Source organism: Ptychodera flava, chromosome 5, assembly GCF_041260155.1.
Source record: "Ptychodera flava strain L36383 chromosome 5, AS_Pfla_20210202, whole genome shotgun sequence".
Taxonomy (NCBI): Eukaryota; Metazoa; Hemichordata; class Enteropneusta; family Ptychoderidae; genus Ptychodera; species Ptychodera flava.
The window spans coordinates 12,785,262-12,811,346 of record NC_091932.1 but is presented as its reverse complement, the minus strand read 5'-3'; the positions used below and the strand labels follow the sequence as shown (position 1 = coordinate 12,811,346).

At 36.9% G+C, this 26,085-nt stretch overlaps 1 protein-coding gene across 1 annotated transcript; it reads left to right on the top strand.

Annotated features, from left to right (window-relative positions):
* The first annotated feature begins 14,745 nt into the window (after positions 1-14,745).
* Positions 14,746-25,724, top strand: LOC139133057 (scavenger receptor cysteine-rich domain-containing protein DMBT1-like). Its single transcript, XM_070699458.1, has 8 exons — positions 14,746-15,096; positions 16,961-17,092; positions 18,111-18,299; positions 19,050-19,328; positions 20,267-20,653; positions 21,684-21,722; positions 21,985-22,060; positions 23,921-25,724. The coding sequence occupies exons 1-8, from the start codon at positions 15,012-15,014 to the stop codon at positions 24,354-24,356; spliced, it is 1,623 nt and encodes a 540-aa protein (XP_070555559.1). The 5' UTR covers positions 14,746-15,011; the 3' UTR covers positions 24,357-25,724.
* Positions 25,725-26,085: the final 361 nt, after the last annotated feature.

Sequence of the window (26,085 nt, the reverse complement as noted above, 5' to 3'; positions counted from 1 at the left end):
GAACTCACAACTGTCGGTAAGGTTATCATTGTAATTAGTGAATAGTATGAGGGAGAAGACTACTTTTAAGATAAGATGAGGATGTGAATGGCTGATGTCCATCAACGAGACATAGATTTAGCAAAATGCACACACCAAAGGCAGATAATACCTCCTTTTATTGTCAACATATTTCAGTCAACAGCTAGACAAGGCCACATACTATTTTTCTTCTTCAAACAGAGAAATAAACAAAACCAGGTGACATACTGAACTGGCGTTTCGTGGCAGCAAACTATAACATCATGTTCAGGGTATTATATGTTATGCAGCAGTCAATGTAATCCCCGAAGGACACCACCTCGGGCGATAGGGGTTAAATGTGGGGGGGGGATTAGACTGTTTGCCATGAAACTATGCCCGAGGGGGGGGGGCAGTTGCCTCATATTGATCCCCCAAGTCACTTTCACGGACTTGCACAGATTTTAAAAATGTCCCATTCATTGCGGTGGGGATTTTCAAGATTGTCTTGCCCCAGGGGGTGGGGCATTTGACAAATTTCTAAGACTAATTCAAGAATCCCCAACAAAGCTTATGCCCTGAGGTGGGGAGGAAGGGGGTTGACATTGACTGCCGCATGACAAACATGCAGTCTGGAATAGGTCCCACAGGAAAATTGCACAGAAGTTAGGCACAATAAATATTTGTTTCCAAAATAAGTATCACAAAAGTAGTAATTTCACAGTAATTTCTAAATTTCTTCTGAAGTACGATAGCCTGCAAAATATAACGCCCTTCGTTTAGAGGCGATATCAGGTCAAGTGCAAAAACATTATCACCAAATAACAATTTTGCCACAAATTCCATTGTATGACATTTAGGGGTGGACCATTTGATATCCGGGGGGAGGGGTCTGGAAGATTTTAGAAAAAGTTTTTTTCCAGCAGATACAAGGGGAAATAATTCTGCCTTAGATGATTTTAGATAAGTGAACACACTCTGTAGATACATGCATATCATCTCTTGTGTGTTGACTAATAAATAAGTTTGTTCTCTGTTATGATTCCGACATGGACAGATTGCACTGACAAGTCAAATGACAGAATTTCAGAAGATGTTAAAACAAAACTGTCATCGTCAAGTATTATAATCCTTGGCATATTTGGCCAACCAATAAACCAATTTACATTTTCAAAAAATAAAATCAAAATGGAACTAATTTCAATTTTCAAATGGTTTTATCATCTTGATTATTAGCTTTTAGGCCTATTTCTAAATTTAAAATCTTGGGCTGACATTGGAACGTAGGAAACAGGTATGTATATGTATAGGTGTGTATACTGAGGATGGCGCTTTGCGGGCATTCAAATTTCCCTCTGACAAACTCTATTAACAACAATGCACATTTCTGTTTTTTTCAATTTACAATATACCAAATGTCCAATTTTCCAATTTCATTTGGGGCATGGCCCAGTATCTTTTCATTACTATGGTAAAAATAACTGTATTGAATTGGAATTAAGGTGTAACATTTCTCAGTGTGACCAAATATATACCAGTACTGGGGGAGGGCTTGGTTATGATAATTCGGAAAAGATACTTTTAAAAATTAGCGGGAATGAGGGACTGGTCAGTTCTTGGCCAGGGAGGCCATTTGATTCATGGGGTGACCCTGTGTTTTTACTTTGGTTATGGTGTCACCTATTTTGAAATGTCCAATTAGGGGGGTCAGTGTGTTTTTAAAGTTCGACGCGGGCTCATACTTGCCTAAAATGCATCAAATGCATCATGCTAGCCATGAATTTCATCATTCAATTTCATATTCGGCGCGTAACTTTAACGATAATGAGATATATTTTCACAGCCCCGTCCTAGTGCAAAACGTTAATATATCAGACATACACATATCTGAGATATATGTATGTTAAAATTTTTCGGCACGCCCTTCAGGCGCATTTCTTTAAAATATCAAACAAAATTTTTCAGCATGCCCTTCAGCTGCATGACTTTCATACATCAGATATATATATATATATATATATATATATATATATATATATATATATATATATATATATATATATATATATATATATATATATATATATATATACACACAACTGAGTTGATCAGGATAATCTAAAATATTACATTTCCACTACAAATTTGTTTCGTATAGGCTGCAGAGCCGCCTACACTCATCGGGTGGCTGTGATCGACCAGTCGATCACAGCCACCCGATGAGTGTAGGCGGCTCTGCAGCCTATACGAAACAAATTTGTAGTGGAAATGTAATATTTTAGATTATCCTGATCAACTCAGTTGTGTATTTAGCTCTACTCTAGTATTGAGCACTCTACTCCAGCTGATCTTGAACTAAACAAGTATATATATATATATATATATATATATATATATTATATAATATATATATATATATATATATATATATATATATATATATATATATATCAGAGATATCTGGATGTTTAATATTTTGGCGCCCCCTGGCGCAGTATACATCAATATATCAGAGATATATGTCAGAAATATCTTGATGTCTGTAAATTGAATGTCTGTTTTGCCAAGTGTACTAATCATTATGAAATCTACAGTTCATATGAAAAGCATGGCAAGTTCCTGACAATGTATGTTTCTTCCATGAGAATTCAGTATTAGAAAGCAACATGCACTAATATATCACAATCACATTTTTCTTACAACAGTTCTGGACATGTTGTTGTGCATAAAAAGAATGGCGTACATTCACAGTTCATTCAAAATACTGTATTAAAACTTTACAATTGACACGTTTAAGTTCTTATTAGTGACATGACAACAGTTTCATTGAAACACTAAATCAAGTATGTAGAAGTCCGTTGATTTATGATAAACAGATTGATTTGGCAACATCGCTGCATTAAAAAAAAGTCAACATGTGGGGAAAAAAATAATGCCCCACAAAAATCTTCTAATCCCCCCCAGGATATCAAATGGTCCACCCCTTAGGGGTGGATAATAATCCTACATTTGTATCGAGATTTCAAACAGATACAATGTTTTCATTACATCATAAACAATATCAATCTGATTAAAATCAGATATAGAGTACCGCAACGACTTCTTATGCGTACGCGGTATTCTCTTCCTGTCGCCTCTTATATTCCTGACTTTATACACAATAGAATTTCAATGGATAATGGTAGTTTTAGTAATTCCTTTGGGAGACAACTGATTGATCTTTGCATTCAAAACGGCTTACAGATTTAAATGGTAGAACTGCAGGGGGTCTTTATGGAAAACCAACTTGTTACAAGGGAAATGGATTTAGTACAGTAGATTATGGTATTGTTACAAAGAATTTGGCGAACCTTATAGATTATTTCAAAGTATATGCTTTTACACATTTCTCTGATCATTGTCCAATAGGTTTTTCTATAAATATAAATAATATTGTGAAGCAGTCAGTTGATGTAGAGTGTAAACCATGTTCAAACAATATTTCTTAAATACTCTGCAAAGTTCATCTATTCAAGAAGACTTTAGAAATTATAATATTGAGTGTCATAGTTCCAATTCTTGTGATAATATTGTAAAGGTATTTGAAGGTATTATTCACAAAGTCTCAGATCGCTGTTTACGTAAGGTTACGCCGAAATTGAAAAAGAACAAATCAAAACGTGGTTTCCAGCCTTGGTTTGACAAGTCTTGTTTTTCACTTCGTAAAGATCTTAAAGATTGCTGTAAATTGTTGAATCGTTACCCAAATGATCCACATATTAGAGGGAGATGTTTCACTCTAAAAAGAGAATACAAAAAATTGTTAAAATGTAAACGGTCAACTTTCAGAAAGAGTCAATTAAGGAAATTAGAAAGGGTTTATTCCGAAGACCATAATGATTACTGGAAATTGTGGAAGGATATTTCAGGGAGTCATATGTCTGTAAGAAAATCGACTCGTCTATCTCTCCTGCTGAATGGTTTTATCATTTTAAGCAGTTAGGTGATTTTCTTGTGAAGAAACTGATAATGTTTCTAAACGTATCATATCTGAATTAACAAAAATGGAAGATGCCAATGGATATGATGTGAACGTTATTCTTAATTCCACATTTAGAGAATTAGAAATATTTAGGCTTTGCATAAATTAAAATCAGGGAAATCCCCAGGCGTCGATGGTATTTTGAATGAAATGCTAAAATATGGTGGTTCTTCCATACTTACTCCATTGTGTTCATTATTCAATGTCATCCTCAGATCAGGAACATTTCCAAATGCTTGGAAAAAAGCATATTTGGTCCTGTGTTCAGATCAGGTGATACATGTGATCCGTCAAATTACAGAGGTATTTCTATAAATAGTTGCCTTGCAAAATTGTTTACCTCTGTGTTGAATAATAGGCTTCTAAACTTTCTTAATAGCAATGGTATTCTTTCGCCATTTCAGTCTGGTTTCAGAGCAAAGAGGAGAACTGCAGATAATCTTGTTGTTTTGCGTTCTAATATCGATCAACATATCTATGCGAAATTTTATCAGTCAAGCTGTAGTCCCAGTCGTAGGTACCTTTATTGTTGTTTTGTAGATTTTCAGAAAGCATTGACAGGGTTTGGCGTACAAGTTTACTTTGGAAATTACAGAAATATGGCATTAATGGTAATTTTTATAGCTTAATTAAGTCCATGTACCACAACATTAAGTATTGTGTGAAAAGTAACAATTGCTTTACTGAAGAATTTTACTCCAGTTTAGGAGTTAAGCAAGGGTGTAACTTAAGTCCAACTTTGTTTAATATTTTTATAAATGATCTTCCCAGTACATTTGGTTCCAGTCAGGACTGTCCTATCAAACTTAGTTAACTCCTTATCAATTGTCTAATGTATGCTGATGATCTTTTATTGATTTCAGAATCTGAAACAGGCTTACAAAGCTGCTTAGATAAACTTCATAGTTTTTGTCGTGAATGGAAATTATCTATTAACATAAAGAAAACGAAAGTTATTGTGTTTAACAAAAGTAATCATCTTTTAAAGGAGTTAAACTCACTTACAATGGAGTGACTCTTGACTTAGTGAAAACGTACTGTTACCTTGGTTTTGTCATTACCCCAATGGTAGATTCAAAGGTAATTTTCATAATCTTAAATTGAAGGCAATGAAAGCTCTTTTCAGCCTTCGTAAGGGCCTTCAGAATGGTTCACTTTCTGTAAAAGTTGCATTATCACTCTTTGATAGTTTACTTGTTCCTATTATGACATATGGCTGTGAAATATGCGGATATGAAATTAATGACAAATGTAACTTTCTCAATGATGTTAGTATATCTTATTATAGATTTATCCTAGGAGTATCTAAACATGCACCATCTGATGGTGTTGTTGGAGAGCTGGGTAGATATCCAATTCACTTTGTGGTGATAAAGCACATGCTCAAATACTGGCATAGATTAGTTTTATCAGATGACATCTTACTGAGATCTGCTTATACGTCCAGGTTGAATTCAGATTGGTCTAATTATATACAAAGCATTTTGAACTCTTACAGTGGGAGTGATATATGGTCTTGTGTTTGCAATATCAATTCCACAGTTAATAATGTATATGATAGTTTTGTGAAATGTATGAACAAACATGGCTGAGAAACATTCATAATGATACGAGGAAGTGTGGAATGCAGAGGAATAAGCTCCGAACTTACAGGCTATTTAAGACAAAAATTGAATTTGAAAGTTACTTGCTAGATATAAGATCTTGTACCTATAGGAGGTGGCTGACAAAACTAAGAATTTCGGATCACAACCTACAAATAGAACTGGGTAGAAGGTCAATTCCAAAAGTTCCTGCAAATGACAGATTCTGCAAGTTTTGTAAGTCTTTAGTTGAGGATGAATTTCACTTTGTTATAGAATGTCCAAAATACAGAACGTATCGAGATGGTCTATTTTCATCCACTAGTTGTATAGTCCAGGCTTTCTGATTTTAATGATAGAGAAAAGTTCATGTATATCTTTACTCACGAAAACAAACTACCTCTTGCCAAATTTATTTCTTGTACGTTAGTTTCTCCCCTGCAGCAGCTTCATCCAGTCCTTGAGTGTGTTGTTGAGCAATAAAGTTAAGTATTAAAGTTTAATCAGATCGGAATAATATGTAACACAGGCATTTCTACGGTAACACTTTGCGGTAAAAGAGGGCTCGGACAACACTTCATAAAATATTTTTGCATCACTGTTTTGTCAATAATGATCTGGCAAACCGGCGCTACCCACAGGTTATCGTAACGTTGCTTAGATAGTCGTTCCAAAAAAGAGAACGGCGACCTTCGGCCGCCCGCCTCGAACGACTATCAAGCAACGTTACGATAAACTGTGGCGCTACCATAGGGTATACCCGATTCGTCCAGCTGGGTCGGAAGCACAGACGAATAGGGTCGACTAGACTAGTGCTACTACGGCCCTCTCTTGAAAAATTGAACTCTCATCGACACTCTTTCTACGTATTCGATCGCCAAGATCGCGAGACTTCGCAAAAACCAGAACCCTACTCGCCGATTTGATTATAAACGATACGTAAATACAGAGAGCATACAGAGGGCGTAGCATGCGGAAGTGCACATACACGTGACCTGTCAGAATTTTCCCACATGACAGTCTCCGGGTGCGCGCGAACTCCATAAGTGTGGTGTTTTGGATGAAGGACACACTGGCGCCCCCAGCGTTACTCTTCTCACTCACTGTATATAGTCTATGTCCCGTGTAAACAGAATTGTATTAGAGATAAGTCGGAGAAATCGGCAAGGAGACGGCTTATCCCTACCTCTATTACGTTTCTCGTTGGTAAATTTAAATAATCGAAGAAGAATCTTTGGATTTAAAAAGTGACATGTATTCAAAACTGCAACATTTACCCAGACATCCACATATATCGATATCAGACACGCTACCCAGAATTTGACATACAAAACATGGTGCGTACAATTTGTATAATGCACCAACGTTTAAGCAAATGCATGCGCAAAGAATTTTTGTACTCTTGAAAACTTATAAGTATTGTGATATATTCAATATCAAGTTTATTTCGGTATTTGCCGGGTTAATGAGTGTATAATGATGTCAACTGCATTTTGTAGAAATCGAATCCGCCTTACATTTAATACTATAGTTGGGGATCAACGAGATTAGAAAGACTGACATACGAACCAACCTTCGAGTAAACTTTTCAATATTCAGTGATACGTTTAACTCTGCAGATAAAATTCTTAAATATCCAGTCTCGAACAATTTTCTCAACTTTATTGACTCGATACTGAGAGATAAAAAGGAGAAGAAGATGAGAATAAATATCGCTTTCATTGTCATAAGACTACCATTACATCTTTCATCTGTGTACCCAATTTCACAATATTTAGAGACATACAGACGATTTTCATCCGGAAGTATATTACCAGAAAATTATATATATATATATATATATATATATATATATATATATATATATATATATATATATATATATATAAATGAGAATTTATACAGTACTTTGTGTATTTAGAAACAATATTCAGATTTTGAGTGTTTATCCAACTGTATATAGAAATCAGTGACTCAGAGAAGAGTTTATCGTCGATACTAAAATTGTCGGTAAACTCTTTCTCTCTCATAATAAAGATACTAACGATAGGAGGACGAGTGTTTTACTCATTTTCATGGCCATGGAATTTGTGAAATTTGGTCATGTATCCTCAGCATTTTATTAAAGCGAAATAACTACATCTGTCTTGAAACAGTCAAGATTATTTGCCGTATTGGTCAGGTGATTAGGCCCCTCATAATGTTCATGAAATGAAACATCGTATGAAAAAACATGAAGTGCAACGCTAAAATCAGAGCATGCAGTGAACATCAACTAAAACAGGGTGAAAGTAGATCAAATACATGCTCAAGCTCTGTTATTAATTTACCCTTGGGCGGCCATGCCAGCGTTGAGAGAAATATTCCTCCAGCGACATAACGCTGTCGACTGGTGAGAGAACAAGTCATATTACTTTGTGATCTGCTTGGATTTTGACGTAGGCGAACTATGAATAAGGAGTCTCAGAAATATGCAATTAATATCGAGCTATAAATATTATCAGTAAAACCGGTTTGGTATTCCATTGAAATGTAGCTTCCTTTATATACTCTGTAATAAATGATAAAATCTCTATACGTGTATGATTTATACCTGACGTGGCAGTCTACATATAAAAGGGAAGGCGGCAAGCTTCACAGCCAGTCTTCTAGATCTCTACATGTCTGTGAAAACCTTCTCTTTTACTCCGTACCATGAACTTACAAACCGTGTCTCCACCGTAGGACTTATGGTTGATATATATGACCGTTAAATCTACCTTGTTTGGCCCTATTTGAATGTCTCGCCCTGTAAAACTATCATTCTTGAAATGTTGTGAGAATTCTTGAATTAAGTGTCTTACGTGCATGTTAATTGTTCATAGGAACATCTTGAATGTCAGGAAAAGTATTTTTCTGCTGCCGTTGGTTTATGAACATAAATCGTGTAAGCTGACATCATAGAGCGACCGACCAATTAGCGCTCTTTAACCGCTGACTTTATGCTTCGACTGGTGACCTTACAGACTTAGACAACGGAGATGTAAATATATTAGTGCTCTAAAGTACGCGCTGTACGTTCAGAACAAACTAACTGGACGTCCGCTAATAAACAAGATTTTTGCAAAACACAAGTAATCACACGAAAAAAGCATTTGAGTAGAAGGGTGATGTCGCATACCCGGTTGAACCGTGGCGGTCAGCGGCCAAGGAGCGCTAATTGTAATAACACTTGATATTATAACAAGTATGGGCAGTATTCACAAGTTAAATGTTGGCGTTCGGGCATATTTTTTGGGAGTAGAACTAGAGCTGGATATTTAAGATCGATAATTTAGGAGTTCAGCATCATGAAAAAGATATCAAACATTTTCATTTAACTATAAAACAAGAAAGTCACGTGATTATACTAGCGAGGTACATATTAAATTATATGCACATTGAATTGTATGCACACTGAATTGTATGCACACTCAGACTGATAAGAGATGACCTTGTCATAAACTGAAGTCATGTAAATGATAAAACGGTAGACTGGTCAAACCTTATCGGCATGTCATTCATATAGTGCGCCCTCCCTCTTTGAGTCTCTCTCTCTCTCTCTCTCTCTCTCTCTCTCTCTCTCTCTCTCTCTCTCTCTCTCTCTCCTCTCTCTCTCTCTCTCTCTCTCTCTCTCTCTCTCACGGTACGAAAAATTTCCCACAATCCAATGCGATTTGTACCAACGCAGATCGAAATGCGCAGAACTCAATTCTTTTCTCACCAACTGCGCAGGTTGATCTCCAACGCTCAGTTACGCTTAGACACTCTATGTGTACGGAGTGGCTTGACCGATCGGCTCTGTGAAAACGTACTTTCAGACATCGTCGTGTTTTTTAACGCTCATTCTGTGATATTTTCTAAAGATAAATTAGTCAAATATGCCTAGGCCATCAAAGCGGCGAAACAGGCGCAAAAGGCGCGGAGATCGAGTGTTGAAAAGGCCCGAGAGCAATCATCAGGCGAACACGAGGTTGGTCCGCGGCCGCGGCCGCTGCAAATCGGCACTGTGGCACAGCCTGTGCGACCTTGTTCAATTGTTGACTTACCATCGGAGGTTTTAACCGAAATTTTTCAGTATTGTTGTTTTTTTAATAAAGGTGATGATGATCATGTTCAGTTTATGAAAGTGAAAAACTTCTGTAACTTACGTATGGTTTGCAGCCGATTTTACGCTATCGGGACAAGTGACTTGTTTGTTAGGGGAATGGTTCGAGATCACGGTTGGGCAGCGGCAATGAGCCGGACAATTTTCAACAAGAGTCGAGTGTTCCACAAGTTCAAATTAATGAAAGCCCGATCCGCACTTGCAAACGAACTTAATCGATGTTCTGCGTTTGTAGTTGAAAAGGGGTTTGGTAAGGTTCGCCAGGTCATAAGAAAACTTGTGGAAAACGTGAAACGTCAGTCAGGTGCAGACACGGAGTATGTTGATGCCGCTGTCTCGGTTCTATTTAGTTCAGATCGATCAGCCATTTCTAAAAAATCCATGGGTGGGAGGGCCTATATGAATAAAATTTTGCGGCAACATCAGATTATTGGGGAAAAAATATCGGGAAATGATGAGTCCACTCTGTGGCAATTACGAATGAAAAGGGACAAAACGTTAAACTTTGCAAAATCTATTTTAACACTTGATTTTTTTAAGAAAGCCCTTTCTCTGGATATTCTCCCTCAACATATTCAAACTGCTTTTATACCCTGCTACCACTAGATAATGATGAGCAGCACGGTAATGAAGATATTGACAATATAGCATTATGGAATGACAAGGAGGCTGAACACATCTTTATTCATTTAGGTGGGGGGTTGTCAGAAGCCGACTATGATGGGCTTGAAAAGTCTATCAGGACACCTAATAATGTCTCCAGAATTCCAAGACTTGGTGCCTTGCGGAGCAATTTAAGACGTTTTCATGAGATGGTTGAAGAAACTGAGAGCAAGAATAAAAAGGGTTGGTACATAAAGGATCTTGAGGGGTTAATTTGGCAACATTTAATTTGTATATTAAGAGAAAATAAATTAGATTTTAACATTGAAGACGAGTGTGAACGTAAAAAACTTGAAGTGATTGTTGGGGAGGGAGGCGATACTTTTCAGGATTTCAAAGGGATTTCTCAAAATTTTAAAGTTTTTGCAATAAGTGGGGCAATTCGGGTAATTAAGTATAATGGTGCAGAGGTGTGGCGAGACCCAAATCCCCAGTCTGATGCCAGCCGTATCCCCTTTGCCATCATCAACGCACCTGAAAGTGACACACTGATACAACAGGACATACTTCCTATTTTGAATCTGACTGAGGGCTGGGCCAAAAATACAATTAGAGGGGTGGTATATCGACGAAAATTAGAGGGTGACGAAAAGTACAAGAATTTGGTTTTGCAACGAAAAAGTACTAAATTTTTTTGTAATTTGTGTTTGACATCTGTGGAGCAATGTCATAATCCACATCATGAATGGGAAATGACAGTAACGCTTGAAAGATGACTGAGTGGGCAGAGACTAACAGTTTTGGTCAGACCAGTCATCCTCTAATTGCATATAATCCAATCAATGATTACACCATGGACCACCTTCATGCCAAATTGCGAAATATTGGAAAACTTATAGATGAGCTCTTTGTTGAGGCAGAAAAAATTGATAAGCAGCTAGAGTTTGTACAAAAATTTGCCAAGCTACCAGGATCTGTACAGAGTGAGATAAAACAATATGAAAGTAAACTGTCTGAACAATTTGACCTGAAGGTGGAAGTCCATGGTGTAAATCATGAAACAAAACTGCTTACAGCAACACAAATGGATGACATGACAAAAGTCAACAGGAAACTTGAAGCAGCCGTTGACAGTTTTGATTTCAAAATAAATGAGACTACAGACATGGACATTAATATTTCAGACAGTATTGAGTCAAATATTGAATCTTTAATTGTAAATAATAAAACAACACACAAATGTTCAATGTGCAGTATGCAATATGCGACGAGGCCAAGTATCAACAGGCATCTGCAAAATGTCCATGGGAAACTCCATAAAAAAGACCTGGAACAAAAACAGAGGAACAGTGAAGCAAAATTAGAACAGGAAAAGCTCAGTATTGTGAAATCTATTGAGAGCATCCTCAATGGCAAAGAACCAGAAAATCTGAGTGTCAAAGTCAAAAATAGAGACAGACTGATGATGATTTCAAAAAAATATGAAAGTATAGATGAAGAAATTAATAAAGTAGGTGAAGCAGGTGACTTAATTGCATATCACAGACACACAATGGCAAAAATGATTGAAAACCATACAACAGAAAAATACACAGTTTTGATAAACCACATGAATACACTTTTAAAATATTCCCCTCCTAAAAAAGACAGTGAAGGAAAGGTCTGTGGAAGTAAGGAGAGTGAACAAAACAGACTATCAAAGAACAAACAAAACAAAGCCATTCAAGACAGCCTCTCTACCATTGAGAATGCAATGTATATCTCTGAAAATCCCACCAGTAGAGTTTGTCAACTGAAAGCATTCTTAAGAATAAAAGGCATTGTCAAAAAATATGGGGGCGGTTACGAAGGTGGTGCATGCACACGCATGATGGACAATGATGTCCTCAGTGGATGCAATAAAATTCTAACCGATTCAAAATATGCAAGCACAATCATATCTTTGATAAGGGAATATAGACTTTTAAATAGCATAATGGCAATTACACAATTTGATGCAAGCACTTTCAAACTAATCAACAATCAATACAATACAAATATCATAGATTTTGATTCTTTAATTTCAACATTTCATTCCAATGCTGTCAACTGGGTCAAAAGGATAATTTGTGAGTTACCTCACATATCACTCACCTATTATATGCATACTGTAGCTGCACATGGACACCAACTCCTGAAAAGAGATAAGGGAATTAATATACACAGCAGCTCAGGAATAGAAATGTCCCATCAACGAATGAAAATGGATATCAGGCGTCACCTGGGTGGGGGGCACTGGGCAAAGACTATTTTAATCAGATGGTTGTACAGAACTGATCCTGAAATTTTGGCTGCTTCTCCTGTGAAATTTTGAACTTATAATGACTGCATATGCATAGAATATGAACATTCTTGTACATTAAAAAAATAAATAAACAAAAAAAATAAATAAAAATAAAAATCAATAAACAATACTATGTGAAATTTTCTATTGATGGCATTGTGTAAAGTCATAAATAAACAATAGAATGATTAATAGATAAACAAACAAACAAACAAACAAACAAACAAACAAACAAACAACAATAAAAACATGTTTATTTACATTTGTTCAGAAAGGTTATACTGCAAAGCATAACGGCATATATTTAGATGGCCAGACGCAGTATGCATCTTGCATTCTGATACACTGCACTGCATCTTTTAAAAACATATGTCTCGTTCTTGGTGTTTTCCTAAACCTTTTAACATGAAAGTAAAATGCTGACAACTGACAGACACAGAAAAGTACAGTGGCCATGCCATGGTCAGTCACAGCTGCAGTATAGTACACTGCACTGCCGGAGGTAGATACTGCAGGAATATTCCGTTGTCAAAACCTACTATGTCAGTAGCCTACCTGCCTAGCCTGCCTTTGTACAGGCTAATTACTGACGTAAAACTTAGAAAATTAAAGTAGTTTTTACATGCTCATAGTCAAATTCCTACTCCTCCTGCATTCATTGGGTGAATATGGGCGATCGGCATACCATTGCAAAGCTCTCGAGTTGCTTAACAAAAGTACGTTCTCCAAATTCATGACCATCACAGTTGATAAGAAAAAAGGCGCCAAAAATTAAGGAAATCGTTGCTTTTTTCTAAAATTCATATTTTTGACAGAAAAAATGGACAAAATCACGATAATCTCAACGTACCTTTTACCGTCGACTTCCAAGAAATGGCCTTGTACTCCTTTCGTCGGGGTAGGAGTGAAAATGTCAAAGAAGTAGGCTTAAAACAGCAAAATTTACAGCTTTTTGGTCAAAAATGTTCTGATTAATTGCTAAACAATGGCTTCACTGAAAAGAAATCGGAAAAAACCATGAAAATCGGCAGAAATTGCACTTTATGAAAATTGTTCCTTGATCGAGGATGGTCTGGGTCATGCCCTTACAGCTGTTGTAAACGCGGCAGTCTGAGATTTCCCAGATTCTTCACAGCGCCCTCTAGCGACCAAAATTCGTATATGCGTTGGTACAATCGAATGGGATTGTGGGAAAGCTAGCGTCCTGTGTCTCTCAGCAGTGTAAATCTCAAATCTCAAGTAGGCTGTTTCCGTTTGTAGCGCCTTTCAAATAAATATTTTCTTTTTATTACAAATCGAATGAATACTAGTAGACTGTTCGATTTGTAAATCATTTCATTCAGTGATTTGATACATCAGAGGGAATAGATTACTTAACTAGGGAGACGAATAATTACATTGTAAAATCTACATAAGATAAATCAGATAATTAGATGACCGTTGAAAAGTACAAAACTATAAAAATTATTGAATAAACACACTGATAAAACACAAAAGAACTATCTCAGTGCGTACAGTGCATGGGCTTGTGAAATTCAAAACGCATATGCTAAATTTGAAAAATTCTCATAAATTAGTCCACAAATGTTCAGAGTTGATACCCGACATTTTATAGTGTCTATGATTGAACCTCAGTGTGCAAGTACCTTAAGTGGAGAAGTACCATGGATTTCAAGAATTTAGAGGAATCCGTGCATGGTTCTCTACTGAAATGGAATATCCTGATTGAATGTTTTGAATAAATTCGAAACACTTTTATGGAAACTCGCGGAAGACAGCAATGTTTTTGAGTATTACATCTTTTGACCTGAATGTTGAATTTCTGACTAAGTTGATATTTGTTGACAATGGAGTGTCAATTTGCATATGGGTGTCATATTGATAACAGCAAACAATGGAATGAGAACTCCAAAAGAGTTCTTTTGCTTTCCTATGCTTGCGAGTAAACACTGAAAATAACTTTTCACGGAAACGAATACTTAGATGTGCGTAAACAATGATAAATGTTTGCTAACCAATCGGTGAAATGGTAAAGGCGCGGCTACTACGAAATGAGGAAACGTTCAAACAATGAATAATAAGTATGCCATTTGTCAGGTAATAAGAGACCAACCTTTTTATGTAAACAACGGAACCGACCATATTCATGTTTATGATAGCTACACTTGTGTGTATTCGTATTCGTCAACCAATTTATCGAATTATGGAGGTTATTTAGTCTGGAAGAATGGAAAGTAGACGAAGCTAGTGATAACAGTGGGAGCGCTGTGCAGTGTGGACAAGAAGAGTAGCGACGGCGACAGGGCAGGCACGTACTGACGATATCCCCAGAGTTGCCAGTACATTAAATTCACAATGGCGTGGGTTGCAGCAGGAGTGCGCTTGTTCGTCGTCTCCTTACTTATGTCGAGGACGAACCAGGAAACACGGGACAGAACAGGTGCGTATCTACAACGCAGTAGCTAATTCGACTCATTGTAGCCTTGAACTTCGAAAACATATCGAGGGGCCGGCGTTTTCAGTGGTTTGAATGAGTTGGGTGTAGTATTGAACGTACACGGACTATGATGCCGGGAGACGGTGACTCAGGGGTACACTCCACCTCGACCGCTCGGCACGATTGTCCCTTCTATGAAACTGCTTTCTGTGCTATTTCTGAACATGTGAATCTGAATGTGTTAGGCTTCTATAGGTTATCACCGTGATGTCAGTATCACACACAAAGTTCTATAATTTTGGCTCCGCCGCGGTCCGAATATAAATGGACCAGTGGATCTCGTCGGCTACGACATACTAATAGGACGAAATTGAAGAAGCCATTTTTTACGAAAATTCTCAAAAGAAGCCAAGCGTCGTGATGAGCATAATCAAGTTTGCATTTATTTCGTGTTGATTTTTGTTCAAATGCATATAACCGTGGCGAATGCTGTCCACAAACATAAAAAATGTCTGAAACGACAGACGGATTTGACCCAGTCGTGATGTAGGGTTGATAAAGCATTAGAAAGCTTGTCCTCGTTGGACTTTGGACCTGCGCGTATAACATTCGACATTAAATGAATTGCTGTAGAAGTGGAACGTGCAAAATAGACATGAAGTATGCTGTGTGATAAATATTTTGGTTGCTAGGGAAATGAAGTTGATTTTATCTGATAACAGTAAATAGATTTAGTCCAGATCGATGTATTTTGAAACCTGAAAATCGTGTATGACAATCGACCGTGACTCTATAGATCTCTCTTTTATTTAATGCGAAACAGTGTAATTTTGATTGGTGCATCTCTACAGTTACACGCCGGAGTTGGAGATGTGTGTTGAAATGAAGGGGTCGTCCCGTCTGCGGCTGCGCAACTTTCTGGTTAATAAACATTGCCTCTTCCCAGAAATTGGCGATGAATATCATACAAATGGGAAGCAAAGTCAGCATTTGATGCCTATTCATAATAAAACAATTTTAGACCCTTTCCAATCACTGCAAGACTTTGCCATATACACTTTGGTTGAGTTCTTTTAATAGTTTCATTCACGCTGCTTAGGTCACGGTCACGCACTTTCAAGTTGGTACAGTCACCATATTAAAATGTTGGATATGCCCGAGGGATATTCGGATATTCTGTAAATGGCAACAGATCCGTTGTATGGGTCCTATCCGCACAGCCGGACGGGACAACTATTCCCTCCAAGGCAAACATAATAAAACACAAGAGAAGGTGTGACAAAAGACTCCCATTACGGTCTTGAAATGAGTCGAAGCGTTTATTGTGAACGTAAAAGTCAGTGAACAAGGAACATTAGCCACGGCTTGACTAAAGTTGACATCGACACAAGTGTATCGTCCAAATAAAGCTTGTTGTCTAAACGTATTAGGGTGTTTTGGGGGTCTCAATGTTTACACTCGTTCTTTGTGAAAATATTTAATGACGCTATCACAGAGTATGCAAGCTGCCGACAATAGTATGTAAAGACTTTGTACTAACATTTCTTTGACAAAACTTCCTGCATTTTTTCTATGTTTTACGATTTATTTGAAGATTTGTCAACAATTGATCAAACTGTCTCTAATAGTGAACAATATTAAATTTATTTTTTGTTGCTGAATAATCACAATTAACTCTTTTTCAAGCAAAAACTTGAACCTTGTTTCGCAGCACATTGTGAATAGTTGCTTATTTCATACCCTGAAAAGTATAGGGCATAATATAAAGTTATATACGGGTCGTCAAAATTACCCGTGGATGAGTTATTTTGATATAGTCATACCTACATTTGGAAAAAAACGATTTCCCCACCCCATCCCCCTACAGGTGCAGTTCGTTTGACAGGTGAAGGACTACCTTTCGAAGGGAGAGTGGACATAGCCTCCGTCGATCGATGGGGACTTGTTTGCAATGAAGGATGGGATATGCGAGACGCCGACGTGGTCTGTCGACAGCTCGGTAAGAAATTAATAAGGCTCTTTAGACAGTGATTTTGTCGCCGGACGAATATTTTTACGAACTGGCTAAATCTCCCACTGGTTACATTGTTACTTATGACTTGGAGTCTAGATTTTACGAACTGTCCACAATAACAGGGGCATAAAATGTACATGCAGTGTTGACAGAACAACTTCTGAGAATTTTGACATGCTCTAAGAAGGAAAAATACTGTAAGAATATATAAAAAAATGCCTTAAAAGTACTGATACAATTGCGGTGCCGAGGTATGTATTTAGCGCGACTTAATAACTTCCAACTTGGCTGAAGAAGAAGTGGCAATTCAGACGAACAAGTTAAGTATCCTTTCTGGCCTTAGCTGATGTTGTGCATATTATTTACATGTGATTTTTGCTGGTTGAATGACAATGCAATTTCCATGATGTTGACAAAAACATCTCAACACAGGAGGTCTTATTACCTTTATCAAGTTTAAAACATTGACTTTTTTCAAATTTTCTGTATACTGCAAGTACATAGTACAAGGGATGACAAAAGTGCTGCAATTTTTTGCCTTCGTGATTGTAATTACCCAACAAAAGATGTAAAACCAAACTGAAAATAAGAATGTTCAAATGTTTCACTGTTTTGAAGGTGACGTTTGACTCAGCAAATTGCAGAATACTTCATTACATTTTTGAAAGTATGAATCATCAATTTATCCAAGCTTAGCAAGTTGTTCACTTGTTGATGACGTGAAAAACAGATGACAGATTCCGAAACCAATCTGTATCACTCCTTTTCACTATGGTATGGGTAATACATTGTGACGTTTCTAGACCGGTGGTGGGACCATGTGGGTTGGCAGTAATTGGATCCGAATCGATATGAACAACTCACAAACGATTTAAAATTCTTAAAATGACAAATTATATTATACCTATAATAGAAAAGAATTTACAGCGATGATAAGGTCGCTCAAAATTATCCAGTATGTTTTGTACCACGATGTACATTAAAGGTCTGCAATATTTTGCAGGGCATGAGATGGGTGCCATGCTGGCGAAGGCGGAGAGACGATGGATGACAGAGGACGAAACGTTCGGTTATCTCGTGAAGAATGTTGATTGCCATGGTGACGAAGATGGCATTTCCGCCTGTGACAGAACTGGAATTCCAAGTGGAGGGTGTAAAAAGTATACGGACGAAGCGAGTGTCACGTGTAACGGTCAGTAGCCTAGGCAACCTTTCCTAATTCATTTAGGCATTATTTGAACGTGTTGTGAACGTGTACTGTACGCACGCACGTATCTGTGTACACGTACTTACAAACAACACATACCTGTGTGAATCTGTCTACTAAATAAAACAATTTCTCTGTTCAGGTAGTTCTTCCTAACGTGTAGTGAGTAACTGGACTGAAAGATTCGGTTGTGTATGAATACTCCCTCAACGTCAGGTCGGGGTCGGAGATAGCGGAACACCCATATACAACATAATCCTTCAGTCTTAAGTAAATAGTCGTATAGTCAGCTGCGCTCAACAGTTTCCCTTTTCCACTAACGCTCCCTTCAATAGGTATACACCTCGTTTTGACTCCACTCGTCTTTCCCGACCCACACTAGTTGTCATAATATGTTTGCAATGATGGGGACACATACTATACTTTGTGTGCAGATGTGCCCCCAAACTTTGCGAATTTTTATATTAAAACAGTTTCCTCCGGTACTGACATGCCTTTGAAAATATCTGCCGATACATAAAATCAGACCCATTCACCTTATTTCCGGAAAGCTTGCTATTTGAAACAGTTTTTATCATTGCCCAAATTTTACCACGTAGGGCAAATATAGCTTTTATCGAGATAGCGTATAATTTGTGAAAACATAAAGCACCATGAGCAGTCATCGACAGTCAGTTGATATTCAGTAATACAAAATATAAATCATAGATTTTTCCTCCGATATCTATCCCGCAGTGCCAGGTTACAAAGGATGTTACCAAGCCAACCACTCTTCATTCCCTGCTGATGGTTTGCGATTGACGGTGAACGACATGACGCTGGAGAGATGCATCGGCTACTGTCGTGAAAACGGCAACATTCTCGCCGCCCTGCATCGAAGAAGACAGTGTTATTGCAGCAACAACGTGACGGGTTTATACACCGGTCGCCAAGCAAACAGGTTTTGCAACACTACCTGCGTTGCCAATGACTACCAGGCTTGCGGAGGATATGAGTATCTTAGCGTTTATGACGGTGAGAAAATTAACGGTCAATTAAATCTGTTTACCCTGATAGGGAAATGAAGTCATGCATAATGATACACTGGTACAAATAGTCACTGAAACGTCAGGTTTAGTAGAATCGTATATTCTGCATTAAATACGTACATACATACATACATACATACATACATACATACATACATACATACATACATACATACATACATACATACATACATACATACATAGTCATCTTCAAACGGTATGGTAATTTTTAAAATGGCATTATTTGTGTGCAAGGCAACAAAGCTGAGAAAGGAATGCCTGTAGATATTGACTGTACTCTCGCTTTCTTACTTTCCATTGTATTTTCCAATTGCAATATGTAATATGGGCCGGAGGCCTTTAAGAACAATAAATCACATATAGATACATACATACATACATACATACATACATACATACATACATACATACATACATACATACATACATACATACATACATACATACATACATACATACATACATACATACATACATACATACATACATACATACATACATACATACATACATACATACATACATACATACATACATACATACATACATACATACATACATACATACATACATACATACATACATACATACATACATACATACATACATACATACATAGTCATCTATTTAATTACACCTAGAACACAATTGGAACTAGTTTGAGATAATTGGATAGTGAACTAATGTCGATTTAATCTGCAAATGTAAGCTAGTCGGTTTTTCTCTTTGAACGATGCACTTGTTTTTATGAGTAATTTCTAATATTGAAACATTCAGCTATAGAGAACCCAACACTTTTGAGAAGTTTGAAAAATATCAAGATCCAATTCTCCCAAAATAGTTCCAATCGTGTTCTAGGCATCTAAATTCCATTACAACACGTTATACCATTCGCCTCAACAGCACGATACGGTAGTTGCGGTGAGATATCGGGCGCCGTCACGCCTCCTACCGGGGAAACGATCCAGGCTGACAACGGAACGATCGTATCTCCCGGATTTCCCGGGTCTTACCAAGCCAACTCCGACTGCCAATGGCTCATACAGGTCAGCGGTAAGAAAATCATCCGAATTGACTTTGTGATGTTCTCAATGAAACAAGATGAAAATGACTGGATAGAGCTGAGAGATGGCCCTACAATCAGTTCACCTGTTCTGCTACACATCACTGGAGACAAGTACGGCCATGGCATAGTACCAGAGTCTGTCAACTCTACATCTAACAAAGTCCTCGTTATCTTTAAATCGAATGGTGCCATGGAGGACAGGGGATTCGTTATCAATTTCAAAGGTATGGTTTTGTGAGATGAATAATTACTGGTGTTATTATTTTTCAGTTCCCAGACGATTCCTATCAACGGAAACTGTGATACAAGTACAAGTGTCATCAGGGTGCTCGTGTTAATGTTTCAGAATCAATGTCAAGGTCAGTCGAGTTCGGGTCAGGCAATGTAATAAGTGTTATTGTTAAATTAATAACAAATATCAAATTTTGACTTTTCACGTGGTCCAATAAATAAAGTACTTTAGAATACCCATTCTACATGCTGAGAGAGACATCGTTCATTGACTTCGACAAGTAAAGGAGGTTCTTAGACGGTTAACCCCCGTCCCTCACCCTACCACGGACATTACCTACCAGACACTGTTCAAGGACCGTAAAGGAATTTCGTGATCACGTAGGAGTATTTTGATCACTTTAGCAATTCCGCTGAAAATTGCTTGGTTGTTAGTCTACTTATCAATGTCTCCTAAAGTAGTTACGTCCATATTAATTTTGTTTCGTTTTGCTGTCTGTATAATACGCTTCTCACTCTACTCCTAAATTATGTTGGAGTGCTCGTTAACAGTATGTTGACGACTGAATTTTCGTCCAAACTAGAAGTCAATCGTAAACAATAATAACACTTCCTATTGTAAAAAGTGTTGTGCACTCGCCAAGCCATATTTTGTATATATTTAAGCATATTTAAAACACGATTGGAACTAATTTGGGATAATTGGATATTCATATTTTTCAAATTTCTCAAAAGTGTTAGGTACCCTATAGCTGAATCTTCCAAAATTTCATATTACTCATGAAAACAAGTGTGTAACCTAAAAAGAAAAGCAGATGAGATTACATTTGCAGATAAAATCGACATTACTTCACCATCCAATTATCCAAAATTAGTTCCAATCGTGTTTTAACTAAGAAGACGAAAGAAATGTATTTGTTTACTGGACATATATAAATGAGAAAGCTATCAAATGGTGAAGCTATTTTCAATTGACATAAAATGAAAATTAACAGTTTGAATATACATTTTTTATACTGCTAGCTATTGGAACTCAAGAAACGGAACAAGGAATTTCAGCTGGTAAGAAATGGCCTTTGCTGATTATCAAGGTGGAATTTTTGCTTAGATATTTTCTTGCATTGATAATATATCATACGAGGAACGTGATGCTGTCGTCTCGGAATTGGTGGAATAATGTTCCATTTATTGTACCAGAAACGTTGCCGTCGTAAATGGTGGGTGAAATGTACTTCGAAGGCCAGTATCATTCTTGGCTTGAACATACATCTGTATCCATTAAAATACAAAAATAAATGAAACATTTCTGCTTTACAATCTTCAGGTGCCTTACAGGGTATCATTGTCGCCATTCTCATTCTCCTGGTCATGTTTGCAGTTTTCATCGTTTTACTCATTAAGTAAGTATTGATATTAGATGAATATCAACACTTGAAGGATAAATGTATATATGTGTGTATGTATGTATGTATGTATGTATGTATGTATGTATGTATGTATGTATGTATGTATGTATGTATGTATGTATGTATGTATGTATGTATGTATGTATGTATGTATGTATGTATGTATGTATGTATGTATGTATGTATGTATGTATGTATGTATGTATGTATGTATGTATGTGTGTCTGTATGTATGTATGTATGTATGTATGTATGTATGTATGTATGTATGTATGTATGTGTGTGTGTATGTATGTATGTATGTATGTATGTATGTATGTATGTATGTATGTATGTATGTATGTATGTATGTATGTATCTATGTATGTATCTATGTATCTATCTATCTATCTATCTATCTATCAATCTATCTGTTTTACGACTGATTTATGTCAGTTAGCCCATCATTTATATACACAATATATATATATATATATATATATATATATATATATTTATATATAATCCCATGGAATTTTCTCTGTTTGACGTCATCGTAGGCGAGTAGTTGTGCGGCTCCGCGAAAAACACGAGTATACGATGACGTCAAACAGAGAAAAATTCCATGGGATTATATATTTATCACATGAACAGTCTTCTTATTTTTCTTTGATGTGGATGGATCAAAATTAATGTAACAAAGTGCATGATTTTTATCGCGATTTTGTGTTTTATTTACGCGGATTAGTTTTATTTAAAACGCCATACGCTGCAGGTTTGATTCCGATCGAGAAACAACGGAATAATTTGTGTGATGAAGGAAATTTATCGTTGTTCGTCGAATGACTTTATGCTTGTGCCTTCTATGTCGCTTTCCCGAAGATTATACGGTACTCATTAAGTTGAACTTTCGTTGAGGTGTATCTTTCAGGTTTATCGCCAACGTGGATTGCCAGGTACGTCCTGCTTGGCGGCGATCGATCGCCAGGTACGACGACGTCCACATTGAGCCTTACGACTGAAGCCGTGACGTTACTGAGCCATTAAAACGATCGACGGTATCCTCATTCGATTCTTGGGAATAGCTAAAGCTTTAGCGACTCGAAATTTCGTGGGCATGCCTTCTATGTTTCCATATCTGGATTTATCGGGTCACCTTTTTGTCAAAATGCTATGAGAGCACGGCATCAATCACGACAAATTGGTCTGTGTCGCGACGTGCACGTACGAACGGTACCATTGCAGGAAAAAGTTCCGGTTGATGACGTACAACAGGGGTAATATGGATTTCTTATCTGTGCTGGTGTACGTCACACAGGTGGAGATACGGGCCAGTTCATGTGATAAATATATATATATATATATATATATATATATATATATATATATATATATATATATATATATATATATATATATATAGTCAAAAGTAGTTTAACAGTTTAAATTCACTCGGATGGAAATAAATACAGCAATGATGTAAAGTAACGTCGTGCAAGTGCAAGCAATAGATCATATATATATATATATATATATATATATATATATATATATATATATATATCACTTTATAAGTTACTTTACATGTATTAGTTCACATGTTTTAGCATATAATTTATATGTACACTTAGTATCAATACTATTAGATATAAACTTATATTTATTAGTTCTTTCTTGCTGGTTTGCCATTTGGTATGCGTGTTGGTTATAAAGTATGATTGTGCGACCAACTGTAGAGATTGACCAGTTGATGTCTTCAATTAACCCAATTATACTTTCTTTTCTAAAATTTTATTTTCATCTCGCTATTATTGTGTAAACAATTAAGTTGGATTACAACAAATGATATGGATAAACCTTACGTTCCATCATTAGGACACGGGATAAAGGTACAGACAAGAAATCCAATGGGGATAAAGAAACAAGAAGCGACCCAATGATGACAGTCCCTTACGACGTTGTTCTGCCTAGTCACCTTGACAACGAGACACTGCCCAGAATTCCTTCCTATCAGATGTGGGGTCGCGAAAACTCAAGGGATAGAATTGCATACGATGATGACGTCAATGATGATGTTGGACAGCATGACGGCGAGGTGGTAGAAGGGAACAGTGCCATTGAAAATACTCCATTTATGGAAAACAAATATGAGCAACACGAGTCTGAGAGAATTCGTGGATCGAGTGAGGCTTCGTTAGAGCGCCCTCATGCAGATTCGTTGAGTGATGACGCGCCTTCGTCAGAGTCAAGCGCTTCAGAACAAGCTATAGTTGAGAATATTTTGTATGCAGGAAATGAGTCGTATGTTTAATAATGTGAGCGATTAGCAATTGAGGAGATCAGCTAAAAATGAAAAGCAGACTTAAACAGCTTCTCGAAATAATACGATGTGTCACACAGACCGTGTTTGTCGTACAAGTCATCGTTTCATTGCAATCTTCCGGAAAATTCCAGTTACGGAACGGTAACCTCTTTGTTGGTAGTCTTTGCGCAGCTGTAGATAATGAGTACTTTTTGTTGTTTTCGTTTTTATACGTCTCGATTGGCTAGACCCGCGTTAGCCGTCCAATAAACTCTCATCGGTTTGCAGGTCAAACCAACGTACATGATGTTATTCATGATATTGTAGATTGCAGAACACAACAAGTGCAATGTGAGCGTCTATGATGACCTTCTTCTTCAAAAACAATATCGCGGTATGTAGATCACAATTTCAACATCTAGTGAACGACTTTGACATTGAATCTTGATGTTTATAGTACTTCTTACACACGCCGCTCATGTCCATTAATTGTATTTTGTACGTAAGAGCATTTTTACTTCTATATGTGTATATTATTTATCACCGGATGTTTCTGGATAGATAAGGTTTGATGATGTTCAATTTGTATTACAGTGCGCCCGGGACAGACATTCAGACTCTCAATTTTTCTATTATTTTTTTCTGATCTTGTTGGGAGTCATTTTAAAGCTCTTTGAATTAAGAAAATTTTCACCGTCTTAGAGTTTTTTGAAATAAAAAATTATATACATCCCCGTAGAGCTGACATGAGGGATGGCGGCCATTTTCAACTCAAACAGTACGTAATTTGTTTCTCTAGTTCAAGCATTTGCATTGTGGTTCCTGACTTCAAATCTTGATTCAGTAAGAGTATTCTTATTGGAAATTTCCTTAAGGAAAGTATGAGTACAAGTTTATGTTTTTCACTTTCGAGGCGCATAACCTTACCTCCTTAATTTGGATTCAATTGATATAAACTGCTACTAACTCTCATCGTTTTTGCAACTTTATATTTTTATTTATAGTTTTTGTATCATTTTGGGTTGGATTCGTATTTCTATATTGCATTGATTCATTGTCTGACAGCGTGTAAACATTTCTTGATTTACAAAATAATGTGATGTGTATTTTTTTATCTTTTATTCAGTAGCCAAGTTTTTAAGAGATTTTAAATTTTAAAAAAGTTTTAAGAAAATTCTATGTCGCCACGATGATGAGTAAAGGGGACTGGGAAAACTTCATGTTGTAGAAACGATTTCACCTGAGTTATTTTTGGATGCATTTGTTGGAGCATCGACGTGACATGATTGTTGAGACATTGCTGATTTGAGCGTCGTTTGTAAGAAAACGACTGCATATTATGATTGGTGTAATTAAAATCGCTTATTCTTATTTGCATATCTTAGCTCACGAAATTGTTTTGTAATGATCTGACATTCCACGTTTCTTCAGAGAGTGACCAAAAAGAAAAGTATAACCGGGTCCATTTATTATTACTGCGACTCGTAAGGAGAGCCACACGAGGTCAAAGGGACGGGAATGATTCAATTATAGCGGTCGTCTACCTCTGAAACAATGAATTGAAAAATCGGCGATAAAGCCACTCTGCCTCGTGCAATTCCCCCGAGACTTTTCAAAATATCTTAAACAAAGGTTAATGCACCTAGCGGTCATTCACACAACAGCAAATGCATCATTATTGATTAAAACGCCAGGCTATCAATAATGAGTTGATTTGCATACGGAGCAGACGGGGGCA

Excerpts from the sequence above, each read along its gene's own strand:
- LOC139133057 (XM_070699458.1), top strand. The coding sequence starts at position 15,012 with ATGGCGTGGGTTGCAGCAGGAGTGCGCTTGTTCGTCGTCTCCTTACTT. Across the intron at positions 21,723-21,984 it reads GGAACAAGGAATTTCAGCTG|GTGCCTTACAGGGTATCATT; the intron begins GTAAGAAATGGC and ends TACAATCTTCAG. Across the intron at positions 22,061-23,920 it reads TTCATCGTTTTACTCATTAA|GACACGGGATAAAGGTACAG; the intron begins GTAAGTATTGAT and ends TTCCATCATTAG.